General features: G+C 58.3%; 6 protein-coding genes across 6 annotated transcripts; 2 read left to right on the forward strand and 4 right to left on the reverse strand.

Moving 5' to 3' along the window:
• Positions 1-334: 334 nt before the first annotated feature.
• HRG_03071 (50S ribosome-binding GTPase domain-containing protein) lies at positions 335-2,349 on the reverse strand (the record flags this gene model as incomplete). Its single annotated transcript, XM_044861542.1, has 3 exons — positions 335-1,299; positions 1,356-2,239; positions 2,291-2,349. 3 exons carry the CDS (start codon positions 2,347-2,349, stop codon positions 335-337), a joined length of 1,908 nt encoding a protein of 635 aa, XP_044722568.1.
• Positions 2,350-2,725: 376 nt separating this feature from the next.
• HRG_03072 (low temperature viability protein) lies at positions 2,726-4,010 on the forward strand (the record flags this gene model as incomplete). Its single annotated transcript, XM_044861543.1, has 3 exons — positions 2,726-2,745; positions 2,798-3,506; positions 3,570-4,010. 3 exons carry the CDS (start codon positions 2,726-2,728, stop codon positions 4,008-4,010), a joined length of 1,170 nt encoding a protein of 389 aa, XP_044722569.1.
• A 439-nt stretch (positions 4,011-4,449) lies between these two features.
• HRG_03073 (SAC3/GANP family domain-containing protein) lies at positions 4,450-8,985 on the forward strand (the record flags this gene model as incomplete). The annotated part of the gene is made up of 9 exons (XM_044861544.1): positions 4,450-6,433; positions 6,512-6,802; positions 6,851-7,057; positions 7,106-7,191; positions 7,246-7,419; positions 7,480-7,582; positions 7,634-7,646; positions 7,695-7,918; positions 7,967-8,985. 9 exons carry the CDS (start codon positions 4,450-4,452, stop codon positions 8,983-8,985), a joined length of 4,101 nt encoding a protein of 1,366 aa, XP_044722570.1.
• An 815-nt stretch (positions 8,986-9,800) lies between these two features.
• On the reverse strand, positions 9,801-11,505 carry HRG_03074 (TruB family pseudouridylate synthase; the record flags this gene model as incomplete). Its single annotated transcript, XM_044861545.1, has 4 exons — positions 9,801-10,360; positions 10,422-11,053; positions 11,130-11,286; positions 11,388-11,505. The coding sequence occupies 4 exons, from the start codon at positions 11,503-11,505 to the stop codon at positions 9,801-9,803; spliced, it is 1,467 nt and encodes a 488-aa protein (XP_044722571.1).
• Positions 11,506-12,113: 608 nt separating this feature from the next.
• HRG_03075 (centromere/microtubule binding protein cbf5-like protein) lies at positions 12,114-13,566 on the reverse strand (the record flags this gene model as incomplete). Its single annotated transcript, XM_044861546.1, has 3 exons — positions 12,114-12,928; positions 13,006-13,248; positions 13,323-13,566. The coding sequence occupies 3 exons, from the start codon at positions 13,564-13,566 to the stop codon at positions 12,114-12,116; spliced, it is 1,302 nt and encodes a 433-aa protein (XP_044722572.1).
• A 1,870-nt stretch (positions 13,567-15,436) lies between these two features.
• Positions 15,437-16,605, reverse strand: HRG_03076 (carbon-nitrogen hydrolase domain-containing protein; the record flags this gene model as incomplete). Its single annotated transcript, XM_044861547.1, has 4 exons — positions 15,437-15,944; positions 16,000-16,012; positions 16,089-16,415; positions 16,464-16,605. The coding sequence occupies 4 exons, from the start codon at positions 16,603-16,605 to the stop codon at positions 15,437-15,439; spliced, it is 990 nt and encodes a 329-aa protein (XP_044722573.1).
• Between the last annotated feature and the right edge of the window lie 15 nt (positions 16,606-16,620).

The following is a 16,620-nucleotide window of genomic DNA, read 5'->3' on the forward strand; positions in this document are numbered from 1 at the left end:
AAAGGTTGGTTCGCGAGAATGGGAGTGCACTGGGTCGCGGGCCCTCTACTAATTCTCATCTAATGACAGTACACCACGTCGCCGCCTGAGGAGATTGCTAATTTTCAACGTGGAAGTGAGATTGCACTCAAGATAGACTTGTCCTTGTGCTCAGCCATTGATTTGAGGCACAGACAAAGCGAATGAAAGCACACGAGTTTTAATTCCCAATTTAGGCCGTCGCACAGAGCACATGCAGTGGTCTTCACCTGTTTTGGATTCGTTCCCGCCCAACCCACCTACCATGCAAGATCTAGATATGAAAGAGAGAGAAAATACCAAAAGAAGCCGTCAGCTAGTCGTCCAGGTCGGCGCTGGCGTAGAGGTTGCGGCGCTTCTTGTCCTTGCCGTTCCTGGCGCTGCCCTTGAAGTGCTTCTTGCTCGACACCACCTGCACCTCCTTGGGGTCCAGCCCGTTTTCCAGCGCCACCATGGTCCTGGCCTTGCGGCCGCTCAGGAGCTTGCCCGCGGCGGCGTCGGCGCTGCCTTGCTCAGTGTATTTGTGGTTGAAGGGCTGGCTGAGGTGGCCCTGGGTGCTCTTGGGGGCGAAGAAGCGCGCGTCCAGGCGCTCCGTCTTGGGGCCGGCGGGGAGGGCCACCGTGTCGGACACGTCGACGGCCGGCTCGTCGTCGTCGTCGTCGTCGAGGGATAGGTACTGCGCAGCGGCGACGAGGGCGGCGCGGCGCTTCTCGGGGAGATGGTACTCGTCATAGAGCTCGCTGTTGAAGGCCCTTGAGTCCTCGATGCCCGGGGGCGGGCGAACGAAGAGGAGCTTGCCGTTGACGTAGTCCTTGAGGATGTACCGCGCGGCTCGCGACTCGTCGGGCTGGCCCAGGCCCTGCGTCTTGAAGCCGCGTGCCATGGCGTAGGCGCGGAGAAGCTCCTCGGCGGTCGGGATCCCCGTGCCGCCCTCCTCCAGCGGCCTTGTCTTGATGCGGATACCGTAGATTGCCTCGAGGAAGCGCTGCGGGATGCGCTGCGTCACGAGCCCGACGGGCCCCGTGGACTCGCGCATCTGGTCAATGGGCAGCACGCCGTTGCAGACCAGGTCGGCCTTTGTGAAAGCGAAGTTGGGGAACACGAGACCGGGGCAGTCGCATAGGATGACGCGGTCGCTGAGGTGGATGGTCTGGAAGTGCTTTGTCTTTCCCGGCGTCGACGAGACCGACACCTTTTTGGCTCCAATCAGGGCGTTGATGGTTGACGACTTTCCGACGTTGGGATAGCCAACTAATCCAACCTGCAGCTTGTGATCGGCCCCTGAAATACACGTCAGTAGAGGTTTCGGGGTTTTCGCACGCGGCAGCGTCACGTACCTGCGTCTTCGGGGGCGTGCTGGAGGAATATGTCTTCCAGTTCCTCGACAGTGAGGATCTGAGTGTCTTCATCCCCGTCGCCCGCCTCCACGCCTCCGGGGCCCTTGTTCCCCTCTTCGTCTGACGACGACTCGTCCGCGACAGGCTGTTTACCGGCCCTCACTGACGACAACGGCCGAGGGTCCTCGTCCGACTCTTCTTCCTGTTCTCTCAGTTCGTTCAACTCCTTGGCGATTTGTGCCGAGAAAAACTTGTATGCGATGCCGGCCTGCTTGAGATGCTTTGCCCAGGCCTTCCGTTGCCTCAGCGTCATCATGTCGGCCTTGTTGATGAGGAGCAGGTTTTCTTTTTTCGGATCGACAGCCTTGACGTATGTTTCCAGGTCATCCGACCGGAAGAGCAGCGGATTCCTCGCGTCGACAATCTGGACGACAAGGTCGGACCGCTCAATGACACGCCAGAGCTGCCTCCAGACTTCAATGTTCCGCTCAAATGGCGTCATGAGGAGGTCATTATTCTCCTGCAGCTCGGCCAGTCCCCTTCTCCAGTTCAGGAAGCTCTCGCGCTCCTTGACATCCAGCTCCTGCGGCGTTGTGGAGGCATCCCACTGCGGCCTCCTCGGCACCGTCAACCGCGCCTTGTGCATGCGGTGCTTGCCCAACACAGATCTCTCCTCGTGCGCAGACAGGAGATAGGGGTTCCTCTGGTCGGTGTGGATGATTTTGACGTTGTTCATCTTTTCCGCGGTGAAGTCGGTGCCTGCCAGCGCGGCAGTGGCCAGGAACTCGTCGAGCGCGCCCTGCTCGGTGACGGAGCGCATCTTGACCCACGCGGCATCCTGCTTCTCGTTGACGAGATACTGCTCGCCCGTGGCGTGGTTTGTCCTGGTAATGGCAGACGTCTTCTTCCTGTCCGAGCCCTTGCCCTTGCCGAACCGGTCGTTCATGAGGGCATTTCCGAGCCCGACGCTCTTTTTGGACTTTGCTAGAACCATGGTGAAGGCTACTGTCCGGATTTGAGGATCGAGTAGAGTAAGAAGGATCTCGTCCTTGGCTGGAATGTCAACTGGGTTTGATGAGTGAGGAAGGGAACCGGATTTTGCCCCTCATTGGCGTCGAGGACGGCGCATCGCCAGCAGCTGAATAATGCGTCACCGTGGAGGGGCAAATTTTCAACGCCCGAGTCTCATGATGATACCCGCACTGTACCGATGACCAATTTTATGCCGCCAAACATAGTGCTATCTTTGTTAGCACAGTCACTATCAAGTGCCCGATTTTTGCGACCGCAGTCTGCGCCCAAAGCCCAATACTTTCCTCCGCCTCTTGCAGACCGTCCAACTCGCCGCTCCCGCACGCTGCATTGCCAAGATGCCTCGAGGAAAGTGGATGTAAGTCGCATTACTCTTCCCGATGTCTGCCGCATGTGCTAACCTCACCAAGCGACAAGAAAACCGCCCAGCATTTCACGCTGGTGCACCGCCCTCAGAATGACCCTCTCATCCACGACGAGAATGCGCCGTCCATGGTGTTGAATCCTACCCAGCCAAGCGCCGGCTCGTCGAAAGTGCGGCGTCTCGATGACTTGGAATCTGAACTTGGTTCCGATGCGGCCAGCATCCGAGCGAACGAGGGCGAGGCGGCGTCGCACGGCGTTTACTTTGACGATACCGAGTATGACTACATGCAACATCTCCGGGACCTCAACTCGGGCGGTGGAGAGGTCGTTTTCATCGAGGCAAACACCTCCAGTAATAAAGGAAAGGGGAAACAGAAGGAGTCGCTCGAGGAGGCGTTGAAGAAGATGGATCTCGAGCAAAAGTCAGGCGACGTGCTTGATCAGGAGATGCTCCCCTCCAAGAACCTGACGAGGGTGACCTATGAGGCCCAACAGGATGTCCCAGACTCCATCAGAGGATTCCAGCCTGACATGGACCTACGCCTACGAGAAGTGCTCGAGGCATTGGACGACGATGCGTTTGTCGACGACGACGACGACGTCTTCCAGGAGCTCGCAAAAGACGGACGGGAGCTCGACGACTTTGAATTCGACGAAGCGGTTTACAACGACGAATACGACGACGAAGATGGCTGGGAGTCGGACGACACAGCGAAGCCGATAAAGGAGTACAGAGAAAATATACCAGAACTGGTGAGGACAGGCGAGCAGCCCGAGCAAGGACCGTCGCAAGACTGGCTGGAGGACTTTAAGCAGTTCAAGAAAGAACAAAAGACGGGCCGCGCACCCGTCGCGCCCTCGCAATCTGAGATGCAGTCGACTTGGACGAGCACGACAAACGGAGGCAGGCGCAAGAAACGCAAGGGAGCCCTGACGGACGCCTCTAGCTACTCCATGACCTCGTCGTCTCTCGTACGCACTGAGCAGATGACCTTGCTAGACGCGCGGTTTGACAGAATCGAGGAGAAGTACAACGAAGACGAGGACGATGAGGTGGGCTCCGTGTCGGCCGTATCGACGGCCTCGAGCGTGGCGGGGCCGGTCCGGAGTGACTTTGATGGCATCCTGGACGACTTCCTGGGTAATTATACCAAGCCAGGCAAACGTACATCCAAAAAGTCCAAGGCCCAGACGGGGCTGGAGCAGCTGGAGGAGATTCGGAGAGAGCTGGGTCCAGCGCGCATCCGCGGGCGGTAGGGATTGCGACTGCAAGAAGGTGTTAGGATACTGCTGCATGGGCGTTGAGCACTGATTTAGCCGCGGACCCCCTTGTTAGCATTGCACACGCAGACATGAATGAAAACCGAGGGTCTGGTGGCTCTCTGGGCAAGGCCAGCCAAGTTATGATATGTGTTGCATAATGCACATGAATTTGCTGCATAGATATCACTTATATCGCGTGTTATGGCGCTCATAGGCCTACGGATGATGGCGCGCTGGGTCACGTGAGCGCTGCGTCGCGACATGCCATTGAAGCTGTCCCAACTCCGTCAAGCTCTCCCAGCCAGGCACTTCTTGTGCTGAATCAACCCACCCCAGCCACTTCCCCTCGACAGCAACCGGCCACCGAGACGCCTTCCCCATGCCCTAGCACACCGCTTGGGTGGATGCGACGCCTGTTGCATCGTCAAGGCAAATGTTTTCGACACTCTCCGGAGCGGCGCGCGCGTCGGCGTCGGCCGCCAACGGTTTCGGCAGCCGCGAGCCCAATGCATTTGGCCAAGATGGTGCGAGCGCCGGGAGCCTGCAAAGGAAAAACAAGCGGAGGCCACGCCACTCGGATGCGAACCAAAACGACGGCGACCGCGGAGTTAACCCGTTCAGCCCCAAGAACGCGGATCGCGGCGACGGCGGCAGGCAGAATTCGAAACGGGGCGGCCCAGAGAAGAAAGGCCCGGACGGCAGCAACCGCTCGAGGCATCGCCTCGCTCCAAAGTGGCAAGCTCTTCAGGATGTCACAGGTCCAGACGAGTCCCTACAAAGCTACAGCTCTACTGACGAATCGTCCCCCCCTCCCTTGAGAATGACGCCCCCCCGATCCGACGACCCTTTTGCGAAGCGCATTTACGACAAGCTTCGCAAGGATGGAATCTCCCCGCCGCAATGGCCTGACAAGCCCGGGGACGCCAACAGCTCGTACGAAATGACGCAGTTCCGAGAACTTCACGAGGTATATCGACGCAAAGCCCGGGCATCCCTCACGAGGGCTGGCTTGATTGACGATCCCGAAAAGCGCAAGCGGCTGAGCGACGCCATCGAATTCAAGGGAGTCTGCGAGGACATGTGTCCCGAGTTTGAGAAGATCACCCGCATCACCGAGCATGATGTCAACAAGCCGGAAAGAGACCGCTCCACGGGCGTCACGCGTGTGCATATGATGGTCAAGAAACTGGCCCGCTCTGCTGCTGGTCAAGAAGCTCCTCTGCCCATGGACGTTCGCTCAGTTTCTGCCCTCCGACGTTCGCTCGACTACCTGATTGACGTGGTCCTGCGCCGCGACGAAAACCTCTCTTCCGTCCACCCCTTTCTCTGGGACCGCACGAGGGCCATTCGACGCGACTTTGCCTTTTTCTCTTCCATGACGGAACAGGAAATCAAGACTCAGGTCTATGTCCTCGAAAATATTACCCGGTTTCACGTCACGTCTCTCCACCTCTTATCCCGACCCGACCAAGAGGAGGACAATTTTGTGGAACAGCAAGAGCTTGAACAGCTTGGAAAGACGCTCCTCTCGCTGCGAGACCTCTACGACGACTGCAATGAGCAGGGTATCCAGTGCCAAAATGAGGCCGAATTTCGAGCATACTACCTTCTCTTCCACGGCCGCGATCCAAGCATCCTTGAAACCTTGCAGCGACAGTGGAAGCCGGACCTGTGGCGCGACTCGGATGACGTGAGGACGGCTGTGTCTTTGGTCGAAGCTCTGCAGAGCACCCAAGAGTTCATCGGGTCGAGGAAAGAAGGCGACGCCGGCCCGCTGCTTGCCGCCTCAGGCGCTCAGCTGTCCTACTTCCGCATCGTCGAGGACGCCAATGTTTCGTACACCATGGCTTGCTTTGCAGAATGCCACTTTCCGCACCTTCGGCGGTCAATACTGGCAACTGTGAAGCGTGCTCTAGCCAGGCCCAAAAACCCGGTCCAGGACGTAACGACTGCAGCACTCAACGAGTTCCTCCGGTTCGACACTGTCGAAGAAGCCGTCCAATTTGCCCAGCTGCACCGCTTGGACTTTACGCCCGAAGAGCTGAACCCTACGAACAGGGGTAGCCAGTCCCTCATGTTGACTGATCGAACCCCGTTACCCCACGTCAGGTTGAACCATCAGTTCTCCCAGAGTTTGGTTGAGAGGAAGAGAGGCCAGGCGCCCCTTCCGAGTCTCATCCACTCCACCGTGTTTGAAAACACGAGTCTTCCACAAGATGCGCGCAATGGAGTTAAGAACGAAGGCAGCCTCTTTGTGCCAGAAGACCAGGAGCCTGAGGTGGAACCGTCGTCAGAGAATCCACCTACGGAGCTGGGCGGTTCCTCGAACGCAGGAGCATCCGCACAAACACCGCCATCTTCCTCACTCAAGTCGCGCAAAGTTTCTCCTCCCAAACTCCCATTTGTAATCGAATCAGGTACGTGCCTTTGGGCGGAAGAGAATAGCGGGATGCTGTCAAGCCATGGAAAGTCACTCATTGCTAAATCGATGCTAGACACAGACGATGATGATGCGCCGAATGGTTCGGCCACTCCCCGGCCGCAACAGCAAAGCAATCCATTCGCGGTAAAACCAAATCCCTTTGGCGGCTCAGCGTCTGGGTCTGCTGCAACTCCCAAAGCCCCGTCCAAGCTTCCAACGTTTGAGGAGGTCAAGGCCATGGATGCCGGCAATTTCTTATCCAATATGCCGAAGCCTAGGCGCACCGGTGCCTTCAATCAACCTGGTGGCGGCGGAGGGTCATCTGATGGCTCGCAATCCGCCAAGCCAAACCCCTTTGCCTCGCGTTTGCAGCTCCCTGGTCTGTCTGGCGAGAACAAGTCGGCCATGGCAGGTGCACCAAAGCCAAACCCGTTTGCCTCTCTGTCTGGATCCAGTACCGGCGGAAATACAACGACAGGGAACACGGCAGAGGCAAAGACGAACCCCTTTGCCGGAGCAGTTCAACTCGCCAGTAATGCAACGACGAATGGGAATACAGTGTCGGGAAATGCGTTGCTCATGAAGCCGAATCCGTTCGGCCCCGTGTCTGAGTCTAGCGGTAGCCAGGCGCCTCAAGCCTCAAGCCTCGGCTTGGGCTCGGGTCAAGCCAAGCCAAACCCATTCGCATCACTCTCTTCGCCTGGAAGCAGCGCAGCGATACCACCGGCGAATGCTCCTTCGGCATTGTCTGGAGTACCCAGTGGTAGCAAACCCGCTGAGCCTCTTGCACCAGCTGCGCTTGGCCAGCCCAATGGTGCAGGGGCGATCCCCGGGTTTGGACCGGCCCTGGGTGGGCAGAACGCATCGCCGCAGATCGCCACGCCGTCAGCAGTCACCATTCACGGTCAAACCAATGTGCTCGGCGTTCCCGCTGCGGCTTCACCGATGCCTTTCGGGACGTCGCCTACCGCCATCTCGTCGGCAAGCCAACCCACAACGATTGAACCACAGGGCACGGCAAATGACAGTCTTGCAGTGCAGTCGCCCATTGCCGCCGTCGGCGGCGAGCAAATCCAGCAATTCGCGACCTCCGAGAGTGTTCCGCCACTCACCGCCGTGTCAGGAGTGCCTCCAGTTTCTCTAGGCGGGAAGGGAACTGATGCGGCCACCACACCAGCCGCCCATCCCCTATCAGCAGAGGCCGCAGAGCCTGTCCCTGCCCCTCCGCCGCGAAACTTGCTTGGCGATCTCAACAGGTGGTATGTTAAGGGGGACAACGGGCTCGTCGAAGATTTCATAATCGATTCCATCAGTCGGATCACCAAGGATGCCTTCGACACATTCGAACAGGAAGCAGAGGAGCAGCAACGCCTCGAAGAAGAAGAGCGCGTCAATGCAGAAGTTGAGACGTTTCGAGTCTACAACCTACGCTTGAAATTCTTTTACCGCTGGAAACGAAACGCCAGGGAGAAACGCCTGCGTGAGGTGAGACGAAAGGGCCGAGAGGAGATGCGAGCATTTTACGCAGCGCGACGTGCCGCCGAGCGCGACGCAAAAAAGGCGACGGCCGACGCGGAAGAGCGTCGAACCGGGTCAGCCGCTCCGAACAGACCAGAGGAATTTATGAACATGGTCAAGTCGAAGAGAACGAGCAATCGCGAGGCAAGGGTATCTTTGCTCGCCAGCGGGGTTTTGTCCGGCATAGCCCAGGAACGAGAGGCGGCCAAGATGATCGTCAACGGCGGCTCCATATCGTCAGACTGCTCGCAGTCAATCAGCAGCCAGTCACTTGAGCTTTCTCTAGCCCCAGCCAAGGAGGGCCCCAAGACGCGCGCATTACGAAAACTTTACTTTGGCCAGCCCGAGAGGTTTCGACGCTCACTGCCGTCCATGTCGAGTAACAGAGACACCCCGGATGACACGAATCGTCCCAGCAACGCGTCGTCGCGCTGGAGGCTGAAGGCCATGGGGATCGTGCAGCTACCCGACGGCACAGCCGTGCCCGAGTCTTTGGCGAATGAAATGGCATCCAAGATGCCTCGGCATCCACGATCGGCGGCGTCATGGACAGCTCGACGGGTCTCGGCCACTGACGCAATCGAGGCCGGGTTACAACGCTTCATACCATCATCAACCACGCGGGATGGGTCAAGCATGAGCGCCGCCGAGAGCAGTCCGCCGACCAACAAGAGGAAGAAGCCTTCGGGCCAAGATAAAGACATCCCGATGAGCGGCAGTGCGGAGGGAAGCGCCAATAAGCGAATCATGAGCTCCACGGAGAAGGCCCGCCTGGAACCCGCAGCGGAGACGTCGCTGATGAACAAGAGGAAGCGGTCCGCAAGCGACGACAACGAGGAGACGAGAGAGAATGGCGAGACGGAGGGAAACTCGCACAAGCGAATCATGAGCGATGCCGAGAAGATCCGAACGGAGCTCAGAGCCCTCCGGGCCGAGCTGGAGGAAGGGACCGAATGGTTCAGGGCTCAGTACCAAAGGTTTCGAAGCGAATCCGAGACGGGAACACCCTGGTACGATGACAGCATGTAGCCGGCGTTGGGGGATGCATTTGCCCAGCGGGGCGACTATGATTTTTTCTTGCCGCTTGGCAGAAAGCGAAACCTTTTGTTGCCCTTTCTTTTTGAAGCGGCCCTTTTTGTGTTTGATAGTTACGGGCTCGTCAGATACCCCACAGAGTTGGATGGCAAAGTGCGGCAGCGGTTGGGTGGAAGGAAGCTGGCTCCTACGAGGTGGCCTCTTTGAGCGGTCGAGATTCCAGCCTCGCCCTCCTTTTGTTTGCCTGAGCCTTGTGTGCGCGAGACAGGGAAATGGGGGTGGAAGTAGGGAGGCACAGAGAAAGCGCGTGTGTGTATTTAGGATTGAGAGTTTCTGAAGATGAGAGAAGCCTGCGCGGGCTTGGACGCAGCAGAGGAAATACAGACTGCTTGTCGTCACTAATGTGGCGTCTGATGAGACATGCGCACATCCGAGCCCAAGTCAGACAGAAGGGATACTGGACTGTTTCTCCTCCCGGCCACGTCGAATCATTTAGACCAGCATGTAGCATCTTGTTCGCCAGACTCCAGACTTTGGGGGGGACATGACGATGCCCTCTAGACATACGGGCAGCTATCCAGATCGAGCAGAGACACAAAGGCGTTTGACTGCCCACACGGCGTTGGATGGCCTTGCCTCCTCGAGCCAATAACAGCTTTTCTTATCTTCTTTCAACACCAAAAAAACGCCAAGTTCCAGAGCCAAAGGAAAAAATGAACATATGATACAGCGTCCGCGTATCCACACAAATAACAGGGAATGCCCTCCCCCTTGTCCAGCCGCTACGCCGCCGCCATGAACCCGGACCCTCAGTCGCTGTCGTCGTCGTCCGCCGCCTCTCCCTTGGCCGACTTCTTGGCCGCCTTGGCCGCCTTCTTCTCAGCCTTCCGTCGTTTGCGCTCCGCCTTTTCGTCGGGCGTCTCGCCCTCGTGCTTCTTCCGCTTCTTCTTGTCGCCGTCCTCGGTGGCGGGCGTCTCGGGCTTTGAGATGTCCATCTTGGTTACGCTCGAGTCCTCGGTCTGCTTCTTGGGAGTGCTGACGACGGCAGCGGCAGCGGCAACGGCAGAGTCGTCGGCCGCGCTGTAGTCCTTGTACTCTGAGGACCACTTGGCTGGGGTGGCATCGTTGGCCCGGCCAAACTTGTCCAGCTTGCCGCTGGCCTTGAGCTTCTTCTTCTCCTGGGCCACAGGGCCGAGACCCCATCGTCTTGGGTACAGGTCGCGCTCCATGATGCATCGCTTGACCTTGGCAACAACGCCATGGTCGCACGTCGACATCTCCACGGTGGACATCTGGGCGATGCCCAGCGCAATGGCCTCTCCCTTGGTGGTCATCAAGACGACCTCCTCGTGATGCTCAATGGCAGCCTCTAAATATCTTCGTCAGTCACCGTCTCCGCAGAGAATTGCAAAGGAAAGGGGAGTGCGAACCGTAGCGCAAAAGGCCGGGAAGCATGAGCTTGGCACCGTAGCACACGGCGTTGACGGCGCTGTCCTTGACGACCAGTCGCTTGTACGTGGTCAAGAGAGTCTCAAGCGGGGAGATGACCTTGCGCAGGTAGGTCTCGTCACGCGTGTTGTCCATTGTCCACTGCGCGTCGAGCACGTCGTGCAGGGTGACAAGCTGCTTGGACTCGTCCATGGCACCGCTTCGCACACGTCGCAGCTCCTGCATGTGGGCGCCGACGCCGAGCAGCAGGCCCAAATGGACGCAGAGGGTCCGGATGTAGGTGCCGGCCTCGCAGCTGACCCAGAAGACGCCGAGGTGGCGGTCGTTGTCGAACTCGATGAGCTTGCTCTCGTGAATGGTACGGATACGGAGCTGTCGCTTGACGGCCGAGATGAGGGGAGGACGCTGGAAGAGGGCGCCGGTGAGGGTCTCCAGGGCGCGGGCAAACTGCGCCTGGCCACCGGGCACCTTGTCGTGGAGGCGGATGATGCAGACGTACTCCTTGCCGGCGCCCTGCTGCGACTTGACAAGGCGGGTCGCGCGATCGATGCAGACAATCAGGCAGCCGGTGACCTTGGGGTCGAGGGTACCGCTGTGGCCGGTCTTTTCGACACTGTTTTTGGAGCGCGAGAGCGTCAGGGACTGCCGTGGCTTGGTGAAGAAGAAGGTCTACAGGCAGGGACACGTACCGGAGGATGCGCTTGACCCAAGCGACGACCTCGTGGCTGGACGGGTTGGAGGGCTTGTCGAGGTTGATGACGCCAGAGCTAATGTACGACTTGAGGTCGCGCTTCAACGGAGCGCTTCCATTGGGGATCGGGGTGAAATGTCCCGTCCGCACGAGCACTGGTATGCGGTAGAGAGAAAGAAGCCGTCAGCACAAACACATCCAGCCACGATCCCCAAACGGCAGCCAAAGAGCTGATACTGAGACATTGGGCACTCACGCCTGTCGTAGTTTTTGAGGAGCAGCGGCCACGAGCTCGTATCAAGGGCTGGAGTCACAGCCTGAGGCTTGATGCTGTACTCCTCGTCCCCCTTCTTCTTGACAATGTCCATTGTCATCTTGTGCAAAGGGACAAAGTCGTGCAAAATTTACCCGGGGCTTTGCGGGAAGAAGTATGCGCTCGTGTGGGAGAGAGTAGACGAGAGCAATTCTCGCCGGCTTGAGGTGATGAGAATATTCGCTTCCTGCCCGGTATTTGGAGGTGGGAAAGCTTTTTTTTTTCAGTCCCCCAAAAAGTCGGCTTCGTGTGGGGTCCTGAGGCTTTGCGGTGCTGTGGCGCCAGCAGCGAGCTAGTCCGGCCCGGGCTAGGGAATCGTTGAGCTCGCCAGCCACGCTGCATGCACCGCCACAGACAAGCTTTGGTTCTTCTCCATGTCCAGGATCGAGTCCTCCAGCTCGTCTGTCTCGACCATCCGTCCGCATATTTCATTTGTGCTACCAAGTATAACTGCATTATTCCGTTTGTAAACAACAAAAGCCAACCACATAAACCCAGGTCCAAAAGCACGTCCTTGCCTGTTCGGCACAAGGACAGAGAGCGAGGCACACAACTCCTAAACACCACGCAGATTATCATGGGATTCATCAGCGGCCCGATCCGCCCGCGGTAGCCCGCACGTTCCGCACAAAGCCATTATTCGTCAGTCATGATTGCCCACAGTCCATCTCAGATGGCACTGCCGGAATTGGCGTCGGCCTCGCTCAAGGCGTACTGCCTCGGCAGGCTGTTGCTGGTCCTCCCGAAGCCGGGGTGGCAGAGCACCGGCGCCTCGGTCCTCGGGACTCCTGCGTCTTCCCTGGGTCTGCTGCTTCCGGCGCTGTCGACCTGATGCATTTCGTAGGCTTCTTGCCTGACCTTTCCCTTACCCTCTGACGGCGACGCCGTGCTCTGTGCACCGGCACCGTCGTCGTCGCCGAGCGCAACGCCAATATCTTGGGTGATGCCGAGTGCGGCCAGGGGCATATGCGTGCTCGGACTGTTACGAGCGCTGACGGGGCTATTGTACTGGCTCGAGTAGGGCGAAAAATATCTCGGATAAGCATTCTCGGTGCTGACAGTCATGGGCGAGTCGTCCCATCCTCGCAAGGGCTGTTGGCTAACAGGCGTGTCGTCCCATCCTCTGGACGGCCTTGGCTGGCTCATGGGCGCATCCGGCTTCTCCCCCTGCCCGTTGGGTGCGGGCCATCCCCTCTGCACGTACTTGGCCTCGAGCCTTCGCAGGTAGGCCCTTCTCCTGCGTTTGCCGTTGAGGACGATGGCGCATCCAAGAATCGTGAGAAGGAGCACGAGACCGCCGACAGCAATGCCCACCTTGGCGCTCAAGTTGAGGGGCCCTTGGTCGAACCAGTTGGGGTCGACGGCGACCGTTGGTGATGGGGCCGTGACGTTGACGTAGTCTGAGGAGAATACGTTGCCTTCTAGGCCGAGGCCGATGCCGGGCGCTGGGCGCTGTTCACAGCCAGCCTCAAGAACTGTGACAACTGCGACGAGGAGCGTGTCAGCAACCGAAGGCGAGAGCACGGCAAGGGCCCGTGGGGGGTCGGATGAGGTGCCTCACAGTTTGCGAGGTGGAAGCTTTCCGCTGCCTGCAGGCATTCCGTGCACCCCCTGTAGTCGACGTTTATATCCATGGGCCACCGCTGGCAGTACTCGTAGCTCTTGTACGTTGACGACAGATTCTTGTACTCGATTGCGTTGAGAAAGGGTCCACAAGCCTTGCTGGTAATGCACGGGTTGTTGACGAGATTCTCGTTGATGGGTACGCCAAACAGGCAGTACGATACGGCGTATCGCAGGTTGTCTGGGGAAATGGTCAGGGGCGCACAGGGAGGGGTCGCAGCAACAGGCCGCATCCCGGGCGGTCACGGAACATACAAAGCACGGACTGGACGTCGCTCTGGTTGTTGTGGAAGTAGCCGCTTCCCATCTCGCACTCGACGCAGCCCTGGAAGAGCTGGGCGGCGGCGCCCGAGGGGCCGGCCTCGTCGCAAACGATGTCTGCGGTTGAGGTCGAGTCAAGGACATTGCCGCAGCTGGTCGAGCACGGTGAGCCGGGAGTGACGAGGATGGCGTGGGCGGCGGGCAGGGCGACGGCGAGCGTCGTGGACAGGCGCAACATGGCGGCAGAGGGCCTGGTTGAGGGTGATGAATGGGACGTGGCTAGCATTGAGCTGGGGGATGAAGGGTGAAGAAGCAACCGAGATGACGACGAGCTGTTGCATGCCCCTCGGCGGCGTGACGGACGGTGAGGGTTGCGGAGAGGTTATACATGCATACATCTGTTGCCGGAGACGGCCGACAAGGGGTGTGTGATGGGGTTGCGGCTGGACGGAGTAGCGTCGTGGTGCCCGTTGAACAAGGAGGATGAGGGAGGAGGGGGGGGGGGGTCAGACGGAAGAGAGAGAGAGACAGAGAGAGAGAGATGTTCGCTTATCACAGAGGTGCCTGCCCGCTGGCTGTGTACTTGACGCGGTATAGGACGATGTATGGCCACGCATGTATCCGTCGTAGTCAGCGGCCCATAACGTTATTACAGCACTCAACGGCACTCAACGGCACTCAACGGCACCCAACTTACATCGGTGCTGGAGCTTGCTTGGCAAGGAGCAAGGGGCCCCGAGTTGGCACATCACATATTACACCACTGTATGTACACACACGGAGAGGTACCTATAGGCATACACGCCTACTACCTTAGTACCTTGTTAGGTACCTAGTTAGGATAGGTAGCATGGCAAAAGACGACCGCGTGCCTACAGTAGTGCCCATCTTCAAGGCCAAAGCGGCCCGAGCCCCGACAAGGTCATCGGCGAGAGAGTGCTTGCTTCCAATGCGGTTGGCTCGTCCGTCGGCCGCTAACGAGGTGCGTCGCTCCAATCAGCCATCCTCAACGCTTGCATTCGTCACTTCCGGGCGCTTAATGCCAACGCCACATTGATGAGTTCCCGTCCCGACTCCAATTTTCCCCGCATCCTTCCAGCCTTTCTGTGCCGTGCAGCAGACTGTAGGCCTGGTAAAGCAAAAGTCTCCCTATATCAGCCGTCACCTAAGAATCCTCGCCGTGTCATGTGGTTGGTGCCGTGTCCCTGTTCCACTCCTCGCTCGCACCGCATGGCAGCAACAACCGCATCCGACAGCGTTGCCTCGACATGCACCATCAAAGCACTGGGCGCCAGATTGGCCTCACTGATTGGGTCGCACGGCCAGTTGCCATGCGGGGTCGTGATGCTTCCCTCTCCCCAACGGCCAGCCCGTGAGTGCCCCATCAGGAATTGGAGTGCCCATCAGTTTGCTCAGGGGTCTCAGTGGCAGCATCAACGTTTGTTTTCCCACACTGGGCCATCACTTTCGAGTGACCAAATTGAGCACAAGCAGTCTGGAACCACTTCTTTCAAGAGCCTGTATCTAGTAGCCGCCGTGTGAAACCCTATCGCTCCAAATTGGGCCACGAGCCTTCACATGGGCACTGCTGGGTGGCTCAGATATCATGTCTCCGCGGGGTCAGGGGCCAGACCGGACGGACAGTCCATGTTCAGACCTCCAAATCATTCAGTTTTGTGGAGCAGGACGACCGCTCCAACATCTCTGATGCCACGCTCATGGGATTTTCAGGAAGACCCGGGTGCGGCAAACTGTAACATGAGTTACGAATCGCCAGCCAAAGGCGTTGGTGTGTTGGTGTCGCCCGTGTCTGGAGGGTCCAGTAGGATTGCTCCTCGACGCCGACTCCCAACGGTGTGAACCAGGGATGGCTGTCGCCTACCATTCTTTGGTTCCTGCCTTTTTCCATCACTGGGTGGAACATCTGTGAAGAGGCTTTGTGCTGGAGACGGTGACTGCTTCAGCCGCGTGTTGGCTGAAGCTACAGTATCGTCTCACAACTCTGATCAAGAGCTTTCTTGACCTGGCTTTGCTGAGCGAGTCGATGAGAATGGGCGTTCTGCATCGCTAGATTACCTCGACGGCAAAGTACCGTGTTGCCCGCATTCCTACGGTCCGTACGGATTGGGATGACTGACTGGGCCCAAGTTCCCTCCGGCTGAAGAGCTGTCTGAGGGTTCTGACCTTGCCGGTTCCCCGTTTGGTGGCTCAGAGCCCGGTTTTGGCTGATAAATCAACTTTGCGTAGGGAGAGCTGTCAGTGTCCACAACCAGCAGCTCCTTGTCACATCGACCAAGCAGTGCGTAGACCTTGACCTCGCCGTCCTGGATACCAATAACGGCACTTGTTCCAGCGAAGATGACGTCGCCTTCTATGCCACAGCGGTTGCAGAAGACGACTATAATCTCTTCCTGGTTCTCGGAGCGAATGAGGGGCTCAAGCCGGGTGACCCAATAGGCCAGGGTGTCCATGTCTGGCTCATTAGGTTTGCGTGTGAACAGCTGTTGGTCCTCCCTGGTCATCCATGCCATGGAGACAATAACCAGGTTGGACTCGACCTCGAGTATATGAAAGGCAAACTCAAAAGCATGCCAGGGTGCCTCAAACTTGTACGGGCTGCAAAGCGTCAGCCAACCGAGTTCGCGCTGAATGAGCGACGGCCACGTCATACTTGAGGTCCATGCCTGTGATGCATTGCAACGTAAGTATAATGAATGCGAGAGGAGGAAACAGGGCCCATATGTTGGTTGGTGTGCTTACATATGCCGATGGAGGTGTTTCCCAAACCGGGGATAAAGCCGTCGTAGAAACCACCATCGCCCTCGAGAGCCCACGTCTCGTCAGTGTAGTAGAGAAAAGACTTGCGATAGTTGGCAATGGTCTCGCCTTCCTGGTTGACGACGATGGCCGAGTTGTAGTACTCGGGGCCGGTGGGCCACTTGGGAGAGACATCGACCTTTTCCGGATAGCCAGCCAAGACGACGCAGTTGTACTTGAGCGCAGTCGTTCGAGCCCACAGCGATGTGATGCCGGAGCCCGAGGGCTCGAGGAAGGGGGCGATTTCCTGGAGCGACTTGAAGTTGTATCCTGTTGCCGCGTCAGAAGCGAGACGCCGGCGAGTGGATCCCAACGTACCGGTAAAGGCCATTTCGGGCAGGACGAGGAGGTCGAGATCGAGGTCTTCGGGATTTGCCCTGGACAGGACGGCATCGGCGCGGTGGAGATTGTTGTCCACGTCGCCAACCTGGGGCGCAAACTGCAAGCACGCAATCTTCATGGTGACGGGCTGTTG

The sequence above is a fragment of the Hirsutella rhossiliensis genome (assembly GCF_020360975.1).
Source record: "Hirsutella rhossiliensis strain HR02 chromosome Unknown scaffold00003, whole genome shotgun sequence".
NCBI classification, from domain to species: domain Eukaryota; kingdom Fungi; phylum Ascomycota; class Sordariomycetes; order Hypocreales; family Ophiocordycipitaceae; genus Hirsutella; species Hirsutella rhossiliensis.